The sequence below is a fragment of the Myiozetetes cayanensis genome, unplaced genomic scaffold, assembly GCF_022539395.1.
Source record: "Myiozetetes cayanensis isolate MyiCay16 unplaced genomic scaffold, myiCay2020 scf18, whole genome shotgun sequence".
Lineage (NCBI taxonomy): Eukaryota > Metazoa > Chordata > Aves > Passeriformes > Tyrannidae > Myiozetetes > Myiozetetes cayanensis.
Window position 1 is genome coordinate 12804454 of NW_026087389.1, and position 15653 is coordinate 12820106.

The window sequence follows — 15653 nt, forward strand, 5'->3', positions numbered from 1 at the left end:
TCTTCTGTGGGAACACCTGTCTCACTAAATACTGATTGCCAGTGCAGTCTTGGAACACATGTATAGCAGAAACATCAGAACTGGTAAATCCTTGCAACACCTCAAAGTAAGCATAATAAAGGATCAGGAAGGTTTCTGTTTAAATCGAGTCTTCTAAGGGAAGTTGGTAATTAGATGCATTCAGCCACAGAGTTGAGGTCATTTTCATATAGATATTTTTATGTTAAAACTGAGCAGCAGAGCAAAGGAGACTGTGTTTCTCAGATGTTTATAACTGTTACTTATGTTTAGCGTTCAGCTGATGGTCCCAGTGGAGCTCCTGTCTCTAAAGGTTATACTCTGCAACAGGCATGGTCTGAATTCCCCACACAGGGATGTTGTTACATGTGCACAGTGGCTCACTGAAAAGCCATGGCAATGCATCCCATTGCTTTGGGCTTTTGTGACATGAATTTAGTAACATTTTTCTGAGTACTGAATCCTGAGTTGCTTTGTCCATCGGACTGTGGAAGACCTTCCAGGCACACTGGAGTGCATTATGCAGTATGCTTTGCCTATCATAGCTGACACTGTGCACTTAAATTGTTTCTGATATGGCTGTAAGGGGTCTGTAAATCATTCCATCATGTTGGAAAATAGTTTGTTTTGCTAAATTTCGTTTTATTTTCACTAGTCATCATGTTTGTGCACATGCTTGGGGAAGTAACAGCCTCTCACCCACAATAACACTGCTGTTCTAGTTCAAGATTTTGCTGCTGCCTGAGTTCTACTGATGCTACAGCATTATCTGAGAAACAGCAGGGTTAAAGGAAAGCTGCAATTGGAAGATATGTGTTGAACAAAGCCAACAAAAGGGAGAACCTGTTGCAAATGTGGAGGAAAATCTGGAGAAAATGGGAGCTATGGAAAAGAAGGGGGAAATCAGAGGTTGATTCAAGGAAAACAAACCTGTAGAGCCAGTTCCTATGGTTCATGTGCTCCATCTCTTGTGTGCTGTTCAAGAGTAAGGTAAAACCATCCTGTTTTAAGATGCATCTGAGCATGAATTGAAAAGTAGAAGAGTACAAGATGATATAATTCCTTAAAAAGGTAAAAGAGCCCATACGTTTTATTAAATTACTGACAGAAGCTGCCATTAGCTGAGCAGGATGCTTGGAGTGTTTTGGATGACAACAGGAATATTGATTCTGTACTCTCACTTTCTTCTATACGGAATAGAACAAATCCTCTCTGGTCATACAGTGCAAAAACTGGGGATTAAGGGAGGATATGTTAAAGGGGATATTCATTCTGGTCACAAAGCTGTACTTAAACTGTGATGAGTTTACATTATATAGCCAACAGATGTGTAAGCATGTGATGTGGGGAAAAATAAACGCCAGCAGTTACAACTAAATAAGCATTTTGTACTTCGAGGTGGCTCTAAAATCCCTTCCCCATCCCTAGATCTTGTGGTGTCTTACCCTCAGTGTGAGGTGCTTGAAAGGAAATCTATAGTAGAGGTGTGCTTGTGGAGATTTGTGTTGCTCTTTTGTGAATATAAGGCTTGGAGCACAGAGAAGATCCTCAAATTGCTTTCCTTTTTCCTACCTTAATCATTGTTTTCTTTTGTGCCTGGTTGAAAAGTTGGTTGCATAGCTATAATAATTCCTTTTTTTTTTTCCTTATATTTATATATATGGAATATTCTTACAGCATGTTTACTTAAAGCAGTGTGAAAAATAAGGAAAAAACCCAGTAAACTATTGGAGGAGAAGTAGATAGTGCTAACAGTTTCAAATTCAGCACTGTGGGATGCATTTGGCCTGAAATGACCCCAGTACCTGTTTACTTAATTGGAGTTGGCAACAATGGGCTCCCTGGAGGCTTCTGGGCACTTCTTGAGTTTGAACACCACTAAATAGTAGACCAGCATATGGGTACACTACTATTTCAGTAATTAAGATTATGCAACGTACTTGGGGGAAAAAGAATCCATCAGCATGCAAGGAAAACAAAGGGTGGGGTATAAAAAAATCAAGTAGTTGAGAAAGGAAAAAGGAATTTACTGCATATGGTTGCTCCCTGTAGTGGACCTGTAGTCTTAGCTGAGAAATTTCTTTCCACTTTTGGATTAGTATCAAAATGACACTATTTGTTTCATATATGTTTTTCTATAGAAATATACAACAGGGTTTATAATTGTGTTTAAAGAATGTAAGCTAGTAGTTCTTAAAACTTGAAATCTAAAATACTTAACTGCTTAATTAAAAGTCAGTGAAGTGTTTTGTACAGTATGGAGTGTTGAATGGCCATTAGGAAGACATACAGATTTAACTCTGATGTTTGTAGCTGCACTATATTTGTAGTTGCTCTTTAGGAATGCAGACTGGCCCATATTTAAATGTGCAAAAGCAAAGGTTGTATCTGACTGTTGGTGTTTGCAGTGGGATTGGATTCAGCACTGGCTGAATTGATGGTGTAACCAGGACAATGAAAAAATTTCGAGCTTAGAAATACTGTAGTTCTGTATCAGGACTTGGAACAAAGAGCCAAGGTGAACCTGATTTGTTGGTAAGTGCTAACTATGTCAGGGATTAGAAAGCTTTTGAAAAACTTCTGTGGGGATCAAAAAACCCCAACACACTTGCCCTCACTCCCCCATAACAATATGTGTAGGCTTGGAAACAGTAGCAACTATTTTTGTTTAGTGATAATAATTCAACCTGTAAGTTAAGCTTTTAAACTCAAGAATTAAACAGAGTTCCAGGCTCATCATGCTTTGATTTAAGTTTGAACAGTATTGTAGTTTAGGGATTCCCTGGCCTTCATTTAAGTAATTCTGGAGAGGATACTGGAGTTTGCACTTGGGGTACTCCAGATTAGAGGGCGTTTTACTACTGGATTTTAACTTCAGTTGTGTTTGTGTTTGCTTTTTAATGATTATCCTTTGCAAGACAATCCACTTTCAGACTCAGGGTTGGATTTTCGGTTCGCACAGATACTATTTTGTATTAAATATTGAGGAACGAATGTTTAGATTTTATTTACCTCAATATATATATATATACAGAAACATCTTTAAGTATGAATAAGTATAAATTGAATGTGTGTGTGTATATGTGTGGTGTTGTCTGTGTGTCCTCCCACTGCAGCTGAATTACGAGGGGGAAATTGTGATCTCTTGTAAGAAAATATCTGATTTAGGCTGTTAATTTTATTTTTCCGTACTTTCAAGTTCTAATTCTTAGTTAGTCTTTTTGAGAAACAGAATTAGTCTGTTTATTTATTTTCTGTGTATGGCTATAGTTTTTCCTTTGCATTTTTGTGCTTTTTAATATTTTTTTGCAGGATGAGGGTTTAGTGCCATCTTGTGGGAAAACTTAAGAGCTGCAGATTTTTTGTGTCCTGGATTCATTTAGGCCATGAATGAGAAGATACTTCTATGAAATCTGAAAAGAATAAATCTAGTTTTAACAAAGTTTATTGTGAAACCAAAGTCTCTTCCAACTTGTGAAAGCATATATTTTTGGACCTTTCTTAACCCTTAATGATTTCTCTTTCCTTCATATTTACATTTCTTCAGTAACTCAGGAAGAAATGTCTTTCCAGATGGTCATCTCATTTTGTGATGCATCATTTTATTCTGTTGGATCTAACTGAACACTGTTTTGATTGGAGACACTGAAATCTCTGTATTGATTTCTTTTTCTTCCCCTTAACTGTAGCAGAACACTTAGTTCCAAAGCTCCTTTTCAAATTGTTTCAATGGGAAATGATTATGTATTATGGTTAATCAACTCACAGTACTATTCCTAGTAGTGAAAAAGAATTGCAAGCTGAAGAGTGCTCTTTTATGTATTTTGCTGATTAAAATAGAGCAGGGAGAGGTTGAAATTGGAACTTGATTTATCACTGTATTTCTGGCTTACTAAAAGCTGTGCTTGAAATTGTCATGTGAGTAACTTACATCATTTCTCTAGTGGCTGCATTAAAAAATATATAGTTAGAAAGTTACAAAATGAAAAGGTGACAAGGATAAGAAGGTCATATCAGATGTTAAGGTGTCCCACTCCTACAGCTTTCAGTGATGATCTGCATTTGTCTCTTATGTCAGTGAAGATTTCCTGTGTAGAAACATCAAGCACCTGCTTCACACATGAGTTAAACAGGAATGTTTGCAAGACAGTGCTGAGGTTTTGTCTGGTCTTGTAACTTGCCTGTTCTTTGTCTTTAAATGTAGTGTGAAATAATCACTAGAATCTCTTTTGGAGAAGCTGATGAGCTCTGTGAGGCTGTGAGACTTCCCTGTATTACATCTTAGAATATGCAAAATGTTAACTTTTAGAGTATGTGTATTAAGGTCCTCTGAAAAACTGTATATTATGGGAATAATCGAGTTCCTATTTCTAATGTAATTCACATCATTCTGTGTTTTGTGTGTTGCTGCTTTCTCACAGTGGCAACCATCTCTGTTCCAGTCTGTTTTAATGTTAATATTGGAAACACTATTTGGACACCTCAGTAGTTTTCCTTCAAGTGCATTTCTCTTTGGTAGCTTTAGCAGAACCTGCACTCTGCCCACAGAAATCCCCATCCTCAGATTTTATTTTTTTAAATGACAGAAGCGGGATGTTTCTTTGAAGGCAGAACGTGCAATAGGAAAAGAGAGTCCAGTTCACACTTTTTTTGCTTTTAATCTAGGAGAAGGATTCTTTCTATTTTCATTTTTTGTTCAAGGTAATAGAGAGCTTTTTGCCAGAAGCAGAAACTCTATAGCAAAGTGTCAAGCACATAAAGGGAGGGTCTGAAGATCAAATACCACGAGTTTTTCAGTGCTTGAAATGTGACTTTGTTTACTCTCAGTGCTCTCCTTTTGTAAGTAATTTCTTGACTCACTGCCTGAAAAAGAATTCCTTTAATGTAGCTAGACCTCAGTTTTTGAGAAATAAGAAAGTAATAGGCCTGTTCAGCATCCAAGATTTTTGCTGTGCTATTATTTTGACTGGATCAGCAAGCTGGACAATAAGTTCTACTGTACAAAGAGAGAGGAGAGTTCTTGCCAAATATTTTTTGGCTTATCAGGTTTTTTTAAAGCTGGCAATCAGAAACAACAAATTCTTAACTTTGTGTTTTCCATTAACTGAAGTTTGCATGCATGGTGGTTTGTACTGAACTGCTCTTACAGAATATGATTTCTTGAATATAAAATAAGAAGAGAAATATTCACAGATTTTCGAACAGGTGCATTTCAGTCATACACGACCACAGGAGCAGGAATAGAACTCAGCTCCCTAGGAGAAATGCAAACCTTAATTCACATACAATTTTGTTTTTAAATAAGTACTCTCACTATTTACTTTTTGCTGTAATGTCTTGCCCCGCTGTGATTGTTGCTAAACCTAATTTCTCCTCAAGCCCCAAAACCACACTGAGGAATTCTGATCCTTTGGCATCCTACTACTGCTCAAAAAACCCCCAAATAATTATGGAGTCCCTAGAGCTTTTCTGAGAAGGAAAACTGCACTCCAGTGGCTCAGTAATCTGTGCTGGGATCTGATGGAGTGGTGGTCCACTGGGGACATAACATGTGATTTCACTGTGAGGGGAGCTCTGCATTATTTTTTCTTTAAAAAACCTCAGAACATTCCCACAAAACCAAAGCATGCCCTTTCCCTCTAATTGATTAATCAATTTGGCTAATCAGTTTCCACATTGATAACAAATGTGTAACTGTCTTTATGGAATGGAAAGGAATTAAAAACCCATAGTTGTGGTGAGACTGAGACAAATAATATTTTAATTGTTTTTCAGGCACTTTAATTGTTTGGCATGTTTTTGAAGGCTGGGGAATGGTCAATCACCTTCCTACTGAGATTTCAATTTGTACCTCTGCTGCTTTGCCCATTGGTTTGACAAGACTGACATCAGGGAAAAATCCCTTCATCTCCCCTTACACAATATTATTTCTGGTGCCTGGAGAAGCCCCTCTCTTCACTGCTGGTCTTGTCTGAGTAATGAGCAGTAAACTGATAAAGTGCAGTTAATAGCATTTCGTATCAGCTATCCTATGTTGGTACTTTCAATTACTGTAATTTCAGTGTTTAGTAGAGGAAGTGCTCATGGAAACTCTAAAGTATTGAGTTTTAGGCCTTTTCTTAAATGTTAGTCAGTCAGAAAAGTGTTGTTTTTGCAGTGACACTGTCATCTGTAGGTGAAGGCTGGTGATTTTCCTGCCCTTTATTGAAGGGTACTGTTGCTTGTAGAAAAAAATTAGGTTTCTTTTGACTCTTAAACAGGATGTAAAGTAGAGGTGCTGACCACTTATAATGGTTAATGAACCCATGTGGCCTCTTAGTGCTGAGAGTTGTGTTGAAATTTGATGTGTTGGCTAAATTCCATGTGATTTGCTAACTTACTCTGGGTATGACACTTTTGCTGTACTGAGCTTTGAATGCATAATACCCCACTAATTATAACCATAACAAAAGAGGAAGATAATGCTATTTGATAAAAAGCTTGACATTGAACATCACTTATACTGGAAAAAAAACCCCAACCTGGGGGGTTTCTCCAGGGAGGAAATTATTTTTTTCCTGAATTTTCCTCATTTTGTTTTTGATAAAACAGAAAGAAAATTTCAATCAGTTCTAAACACACAGTGCAGTGTTTTGTTAGTGAACAACACTCTGCTTATTGAGTTTTAAGATCTCTTTTTTCCCTACAAAGTTTTAAGAGCTTTCTGTATGTCTGCAAATCCTCTCTAAATAGAATATAGTGAAAACACTTGATATTATACCCTGTGAAAGCAAGTGGTTATTACTTTAGAGGTATATTTATTGTGTGGAGTGAAATCTTTTTTGATAGAAAAGTTTTTAACAGCAGAGAAGGCAATCTCAAAAACAAGGGCTCCCAGAAAGTACCGGACAGCACATCAGCAGAACTGAAGACTTACTGTTCCCACTAGATAAAAGGCTGAGCAGATAACTGGAAATCTGCTGTTTCATGAGCAAAACAGGGTTGGGGATGATGTGCTGTTGTGCTTTTTGTTTTTCTTTTCATCTTGTGTTTCTTTGTTACCAGAGGGGTCTGGAGGCGGGATCCTTGGGGGAATGGAGTTTGCTTTGCTGTTGGGACAAGCTCGAGTGCTTTTTCAGTTCCCTAGACCTGGGCTGTGATGATGTGAAACTCCAGCTGATGTTTCTGTGTTATGACTGCAGTTACTCCTGGGATTAGCTGTAGGATGGAGGCTCTGCTCATCTCTGGTAAACAGTGGGCAGTCAGAACACAAATTGAAAGTGCTGGTTAAGTAGAGCTGTGACCATGTGGGAAATTTTGTGTGGGGAGGTAAAAGTTTATCATCCCAAATGGTCTAAAAGCTTCCACAGGGACCCATAAGTGCTTCAATCAATTATTTATCAGGGCAATAAAAGAGTATCAGAGGGGCTGCAGTGAATTAGAGGATGGAGAATTTCTCACAGTATATAGTTACTTTATCTGATGAGAATATTTTTTAAGTACGAATGCCTAAAATTTATCTTTGAGTTTCCAGGACTTGTAAACCATATGTTATTCTTACCTGGGTAGGTAATGTTACAGACAGAATTATTGGGAAACAAATAATAACCTGCTTTTCTTAAGCTAACACTGATTTCCAGGTCTTGTTAAAATGCATTTTGTTTTCCTCCTGTTAAGTTGTAGTAACTGAAGAAGGGGCATCACTTATTACGGTGTTTGTCTTCTGGAGCAACCGCACCCAGGCCCTGCTTCCCAGGGAGTGGCTGGTGATGACCTGCTCATGGGACAGAGAGAGTAAATCTTCTGGTTTACTTCACTTCTGTTCATGACCTTTGTTTTTGTTTTATTGAACTGCCTTTACCTTGACCCATGAGGTTTATTTCATCCCATTCCCTGGTCCTGCTGAGGAGGGCAGTGACAGAGCAGCGTGGTGGGCTCTTGGCTTCCAGCCCAGCCAGCCCACCACGTGTCTGTGCTGAGAAATGCAGGTTTAAGTGTATGTGACAGGATTCCTCATTTAACTTGCAAAGCACAGTAGTAGAGCCAAGCTTTATAGAATTTGACAAGGCACCACATTTAAAAGCATAAAAAAAGAGAAAAAGTAAGGCAAGTCAGTAGACAAGAATTCTCCCTTTTTAAATAGAGGGTTGTATCAGCACATGGTGCTGTGCGGTTCTCTCACATCTGTTCCACACTCAGAATTTTTGATTCTGAAAATGCATCATGTGTGGTCAGAATCTCTTGTGATTCCTCATAAATTACATCCGTCTTCTCCTTTCACCTTTTTCTGTCATTCCTGTCTTATTCGAGCAAAATCCTTGTCCACTGATCCTCAGTGGTGTAGTTTGGATGTCAGAATTTCAAATTACATTAGACAGATGAGAAAATGCATAAGAGAATCCATTTCTTAATTTATGTTGATGAAGAAAATATCTCCAATCCCCTTTTTGGCTTCCCCCCCCGCCCCACCCCGTACAGAAGAAAATAAGGCTTTGCATGTTTTTCTTGAGCAATATTTAGTTATAAGTCTAATACTTGTTTCAGCACAACTGAACTTAATGTACAAATTGATTTAGATGCAGCTCATAAGGAAGCTTTAAGTGGTCTGTTTCCTTTCAATAATAGAACTTCATATGGTGGAGAATCAAAATGGAACAGTGACAGAATAAATAATGAAGCTTGATTTTAGAAAATGAGAGTATGGTCGAGAGTATAATTTACTGTGATACTTCTCCAGATGTATTATTCAGCTATAGTTGTAGCTCTTTACAATGTAGACAGTAGATTTTTTTTTCCTACAGTCTTGTGAATTGTATATTTGCCACTATCAAGAGACTAGACTGTATCAACTGATTCAGCCCTGAAAATTCTGTACTTTTTGCAGTGGGAAGGAAACAGAAGAATCGTGAGCTAAAATCCCATAGACTGGGGATTCTTCAAAATGTTCATTGCTTTTGGTGGGGGTGTGATGGTGGGAAGTACGAGGAGCTGTGCACTTCTGTAGGTGGACTAACAGTTTTAAATCTGTGAGTCTCTCTGAGATTTCGTTTTCCTCCACTGCTCATCATATCTAAGGCTTTGGGATGCTCTGAAAGTGCTTATGCTCTGAAAGCACACTGTGACAGGACAGTTCTCAGCAGGCAATTCTTTTGGGAGTAGTTAGTTGGCATAGATTAGAGGAAATTCCTGGTGTAAAACATGAGTTGAAATCTGGGAAGGGCCATCTTCTTTTCCTAGTTCTGTTTCAATTTACAGGGCAATCCACAGTTCCATGGATTACTTCTTGGAATTGGACTACAGAGAAGGACTGAAAAAGTTCTGAGAGAACTATTTATATATTGCCAACAAATTGGCATGGAAATATTTCTGGTCAATCTGGTCAATTCTGGTCAATCATATAAAAATATGATAGATACTGCATGTTTTTTTTCTTCTAAATCGTGTAAAGTTCTATGTCTGTGCAGTGACAGAGTGACAGATATTCACAGCACTCCTGCGTTTCTCCCCCTTGCAGTTAATTATACAATTTCTCTCCACCCTCACAACATTTGTTCTTTGCTTTACTTAGCTAGCTGCAGATACAAAAGTCTGTGCCAGCACAAGTCTAAATCTGGTCTGCCATGTTCTAAGTCTTGAAGGTGTGCAAACCCAGATTCTTCTATATCAAAGTAGCAGTAGTCTGCCACAGTTGAGGCTGTTAGTTTTAACATCACGACTGAGAAGCAGCCACAACTTCTGCTGTGCTTAGTCATTCTGGGGAGAGCCTGAGGGCATCGTGCATAGGCTGCTGTGGGGCAGAAGAGGAAATTGTCTCACCTTAATCAGAATCGCTCTTTGAGTTTTGATTTCCAATTATTTTTGTGTTGATCCAGCAGTTTTGATTTTTACAGCTTGCATTTAGCTTTCTGTGTTAGCAATATCTGCATCAAGTTTGCTTTTATTTGTGTGTTGCAGCATTGTAAATATTTTAGAATTAGTTTCCCTTTGCTTAGCTAGATTTTTATAGTTGTGGAAACATTTGATGTAGAGACACCACATGTCTTTGGGAAAACATTTACTTGTAAATAGTTTTTAGCATCAAGTAATAAGTATTTTCTAATTTAACATTAGGAGGATGTATCTCAAATCATTGTTCAGATCAGAGAAAACAATTCTTTTGACTATTTCTAGACTAGTGGTAGTTGCTGAACGTTGCTGTTGCTTAGCAGATGTAGCATAATAGTAGAGAGAAGGTTCTTGGCCAGGTGAAAGAACAGAGTGATTTTGTGGATGATTATGATTAGATTTATTGCTAATATGTTACCTAAATATTACCAACGTAGTATCTAAATAACAACTCCATTCCAATAGATTAAAGTATAATCTGAACATGGTCCCTCCTATTGAGTCACAAGCTTCACTGAGACCTGCTCACTTTCTAAACTTCTCAGAGAAGTCCTGGTGTGTCTCAGTCCACATAAATTCAGTGTTTGTCAACAGTCTGTGTTCAAAGAGTGTATAATATAAGCAGGTTCAGCCAGAAAAATTCAGGTTTACAGACTTTGGACTTGGAGAATTCACAGTTAGAAAGCACCTGTGTAGCTACTGTAGGATTTTACCTCTGTTTTGGTCTGGATCTTAGCACTTGTACTCACCCATTCAAAAGGGAGTGTTCCTCTCATTTGGGCTACTCTGCAGGCATTCTTGCTGGGGAGGGGATCCACCTGGAAGCTGCCTGGGACCTCAGTTTGCCCAGTTGGCCCAGTCTTCAGCAGCATTTTACACCATTTTGCAGGCTGATGTGCACCAAGGTCAACTGCAAACATCTCTACTCTCCTGTCTTTGGAATGTATTAATGGTGTGAGCATCCAGACAGTTCCTGCTGCAATATTCACCTGGGGTGCTTTACCTTAGGACAAACCACACTGCACGAGCAAGGGCAGAAAGGAAGGGAGAGGGGATCTGTGTGGGGGGGTGGGTGTAGGATACAAGCAAAGACCTGTCTATCTTCTCTCACTGTCACAGGAGTGAAATAATTTTGGGATGCAGAAGATGTAGTCAGTCTTGGGGTCATAAACACTTGGAATATTAGTAGATTCAAAATGGGAAAACTGCTACATCTAGTGGAGTTTTAAACTTATTGGCAGCTTTTAAGTTTATATGGCTAATTAAACAGATGATGAGATTAAGAAAAGATAGGAATTGCCATGAAATAAAAGCAGGGCTGGAAATGAGTGGCCTGCATTTGTATGCTCTTAACTGAGAGTGCCTAATAAGATGCAAATACTAAGAATTAAGATGTGGACATTTATTAAAACAGTGCTTACTTAATGACAGAACTTATTCAGAGTTTCTAACTGTATGGAATTCTAGCAGCTGACAATGCTTTCTTCCATTTGAAATAACTGACCAACACAATTTCAAAAAGTTCTTTTCTTAAAGTTGTGCATTTTTTGTTTAGTTTAAATGATTGTTACAAACTGACAAATTTACATGCAATTGTGTAAAACATGAAGGTACTATCAAATGAAATGTTTTGTTGTTTGTCTGTTTTTTGTTGGTTTTGTTGTCTTTGTTTTTAGAATGTGGAGTTGCAGAATATTGATTAAAGCAAATATGTCTCGTGGCATACATTTATGTCCCCTATTTTTAAAAATTCAGTGTGCTGTGTAGGCAGTGAATAGAGGGGAAAAAATGAGAAGGAAAACAAATTGTCACGTAAATATAATAATCTGAAATGAACATCATAAATCATAGTAATTTAGGATAATTATCGATGTTCCAACCTAAATATGGGCAAAATCCATTTTGATTTTGATCTGTGTTGAATAGGGAATGCAAGACTTACCTCTTGTATAGAGAAATACCCCTGTACTCAGGTGTAGTACAAACATTTTAGGACAAGTTACTGTGTTTTGAAAAACCTAGCAGTGTAAAAGAACAGAAATGTAAAATAGGAATGTCACTATCCGCCGTGGGACTAATTATTTTTAATATATTTTTCTTTATCACATCTACTGAGTAAAGTCTGTCTATAGGTTTATATATTTGAGTACTGTGACGTTGTTGTTGCCTTTCTGTATAACTCAATAAAGGTTTTTTTTTTTCTGTTGAAGATGCTTTTTGTTGAATTCAGTTCTTTCTGTTGAATCTCGTTTGCTTGCATCTGACCTTTATTTATGTTGATTTTGCTTCATTTTTTCATTTACCATGCTGTTCAGTTTTTGGATGCCAGAAGAACAAAGGTTTGTCCACTCTTTGCAGTCAATTTATTTTTTCAAAATTCAGTATTGCTTAGTGTGGGGGTTTTTTTTGTTTGTTTGCTTGTTGAGATACAGTAATCCTGTTTACTAAACATGTTCATAGCTTTAGCTGCCAAAAAGAAAAAAATTAAACCAACCAGCCCCTTCCTAAAGCCCCTTTAATTATAGTGAGTGCTTTGATTGACTTCATAAACAGCAGTGCTGTTGAGTACCATGAAGAGCAGAAGCAGAATTATCTATGGAGTAATAGTCTATGAAGTAATTTAGAAAACATGGAATACTGAGTCTTTCAGCTTTGTAGGTGCATACTGAGTGTACTAATGGATGTGTCACTGCCTAGTGTTTGGGTTTGTTGGTTTGCCTTTTGTTGCTCTTATTTTTATCTGTAGTTGACATTATTGTGTGTCTTTGTATGTTGTCTTCTTTTTTTCCTAGAAGAATAATATCATTATGGATATTGTCACCTGCATCTGGTATTTTATGAGGTCATTTGATATACTTTCATCACTAATTCTAATGACTTTTTGTACGAGCATACAACAGAAGTTAAATCCAAGACTAACTTTACATTCCGATCGTAAATTGATTCTTCTCCTTTCTTTTCTTTATTGCAGCATCTGCAGTTGACAATCCAGGCACTTCAAGATGAGCTTAGAACCCAGAGAGACCTTAACCATCTTCTCCAGCAAGAAAGTGGAAACAGAGGGGCTGAGCATTTTACCATCGAGCTCACAGAGGAGAATTTTCGAAGGCTTCAAGCAGAACACGATAGACAAGCTAAAGAGCTCTTCCTGTTGAGAAAAACTCTGGAAGAAATGGAGCTTAGGATTGAAACACAAAAGCAAACACTAAATGCCAGAGATGAATCAATAAAAAAGCTTCTGGAAATGTTGCAGAGTAAAGGTTTGCCGTCTAAAGGAATGGAAGATGACAATGAGAGAACTCGAAGGATGGCAGAGGCTGAATCTCAGGTTAATCATTTAGAAGTGATTTTAGATCAGAAGGAGAAGGAAAACATGCATCTTAGAGAGGTAATGAAAAACTTTTTGTTTAAAATATTTATTTGTTAACAATAGTTGAAGTGCTTGTTGCAGTTTTAGATATGTAACTTAGAGTATTGAAGTGTTTTCTTTTTGTGCTCTAATTTTCTCCTGAAAACGATAGTATGCGTTTTTTCTACATCTATAATAAATACACAGCAGGACTATATGACATTTGAAAGCAAGTATAAGAAATTTTGGAAGAGAAAAAGTGCAACTGGGGTTTATTGTCTCTGATGTGTTGCTTTGCAAAGTTTTTGTGTCCTTTTATTTTGACAATCTGGTGTTTGACCAATGAAGACGAGAGCTGTTGAAGGGGAAAGTAACGCTGCTGCTGTAAACTGAAGAGTCATGGGTGCACACTACCTTTGTGTTTGATTTTTATAGCTCTGCTGTTTCACATGAGTGTTTTAAATGATTTGCCTTCCATATAAACAAAGGCTTCTGACTGTGTGTGTTTCTAATGTATTTTCACGTGGTGATACTCAAAACTTTTTACATAAATATACGGTAATGTTGCCACGTTAAAACTCTGGGCTGATGTCTGAACTTGGAGAGAACCTAAATTTGATCCCAGGCCTACCTGCACCAGCTGCCCACATCCCTTGTAGATGCATTTTTGGGACTGGGTTTGGGGTGATTGGATTAGTGCAACTGAAAGAAAATCTGGCTTGGTGTCAAACCCATCTGCCCCTTGGTGTCCCAGCAGTGTTCTCATGTGAGCAGTGTCAGGCAAACGAGAGGGGGGAGTCTCCCTCACAGACACCCTGTGGCTTTCTGCTGAGAAGGGTGAAGGTTGCAGGGAGGTCGTGTACAAGCTGCCCACAGCAAGGGAAGTCAGGATAAACAGGTGTTTCCTTAAAAAGTCACCAACAGTGTAGTCGCACTGAACTTCCAGTCTAGTAAAACCACCAATTTGCCTGACAGGTCAAAGCATGGGTGAAATTAGTGCAAAAGCAGAGAAAACTATTATTGGCCCTTGTATGTGACTAAACCTATAAATGTTAGAGATTAAGAACAACTATTTACATCTACAGAATGTTGTCAAAATACTTTCTTTGCTGTGGGCAAATTATTTTATATTTAGCTTATGGTCTTCCCTAAGCTAGAATATGTGTTGAGGACTCAGTAGTATCTGCTGCACATCTCAAAATGAAAACTTGGAAGGCACAATGATACATTTCAGTCAGGTTTTCTTTTGAAGGTGTAGATCCTGAATCTTTTCACAGGCAAAATTGTAATTAAAAACTAATGCCACCCATTGATGGATTCTGAAAGGAGTTACCTAAGGAGTTAATGTTGCTGAGTTTGTGATGAGAGAGAATTGTTGAAGAAGTTCTGTAAACTAGCAGACAAGTTCCTGGATTTAGATCTGCTGTTCTCAGAGTACTACATACAGTCTGTTTCAAAGGTGGATGATCACGTGATTGTTTGTATTCCATCTGTTGCACCAGTATCACTTAAGTTTTTGAATCCTTATTTGGGTATATATTGGTCATGAATAACTTTACACTGGAAATTTGAAGGTTTCCATTGACACAGTAATCAAATGTAATATGAGCAATAGAGTATCTGAAAAGTAAAGTGTAAGCTTCTAAGTGAAGTGCTTGGGCAGCCAGTTTACTGGTTAGTCCAAGGAATGTTGAAAGGAGATCTTATTGTTACTTGTAAACTGTATGTGCTTCTCCTATATTTATACTGAATTAATTTGATGTTGCAGAGTTTCCCCTGGGTTGTCCTCAGGGACTGGGGAAAAAAGTTGTTTCTCCCTCAGTTTTTATGAGGATATAGAGGTTGTCTTTTGTCTGGAATACTGGAAGTGTAGGATGGGGTTTACTGGATTTTCTGCTGATGACATGCTGATCTGCCTCAGTAACTGGTCAAGGTTTAAAAATTTACTGGATCAGTTGTCTGGAATGTGTCTCAGCCAATTTGGCAGGAACTATGTAGAGTTTTGGAGATTTTGGCTCACGATTTCCTTGTTATTCAAATAATTCAAGGCTTTGGGTGAAGTCTGTCTCTCCAGCTCTCTTCCTGTTGTGCATCGTATTTAAAGGTTTTCATTTTTATATTTTTTTTTAATTTCTGCATGTTTGAAGTTTGTTGTAGGGAGCTTGAAAGTATGATGTGTAGGCTGTATGAACCCTTTAGAAACACAATGCTTGGTAGGTGCCTCTTTGTTTATCTGGGACTCTGGATCTGATTGATCAAGTGAGCTCTTGGAAAATGTTCTGAGGTTCAAATTTTGTCTTCTGCTTCCTCGTTATGGAAAGTTGTCTGCGTGCTTTGAAGCAATATCAGACATTATGTGTAGTTAAAAATATTACATATTTGTTAAAAGTCCAAATAGATCAACTTTTGATCTTTATGTGTA

General features: G+C 37.7%; 1 protein-coding gene across 9 annotated transcripts in view; it reads left to right on the forward strand.

Moving 5' to 3' along the window:
- The window catches only part of ERC2 (ELKS/RAB6-interacting/CAST family member 2), a 413891-nt gene that overhangs the window by 43707 nt on the left and 354531 nt on the right, over positions 1-15653 (forward strand). For all 9 annotated transcript variants that reach the window (XR_007628669.1, XR_007628670.1, XR_007628674.1 and 6 more), the window contains exon 3: positions 12854-13270. Coding sequence is in view for 1 of the 9 variants with exons in the window: in XM_050312867.1 (XP_050168824.1) it covers positions 12854-13270 (417 nt within the window). In the remaining 8 variants the exon portion in view is untranslated. The remainder of the gene's footprint in view (positions 1-12853; positions 13271-15653) is intronic.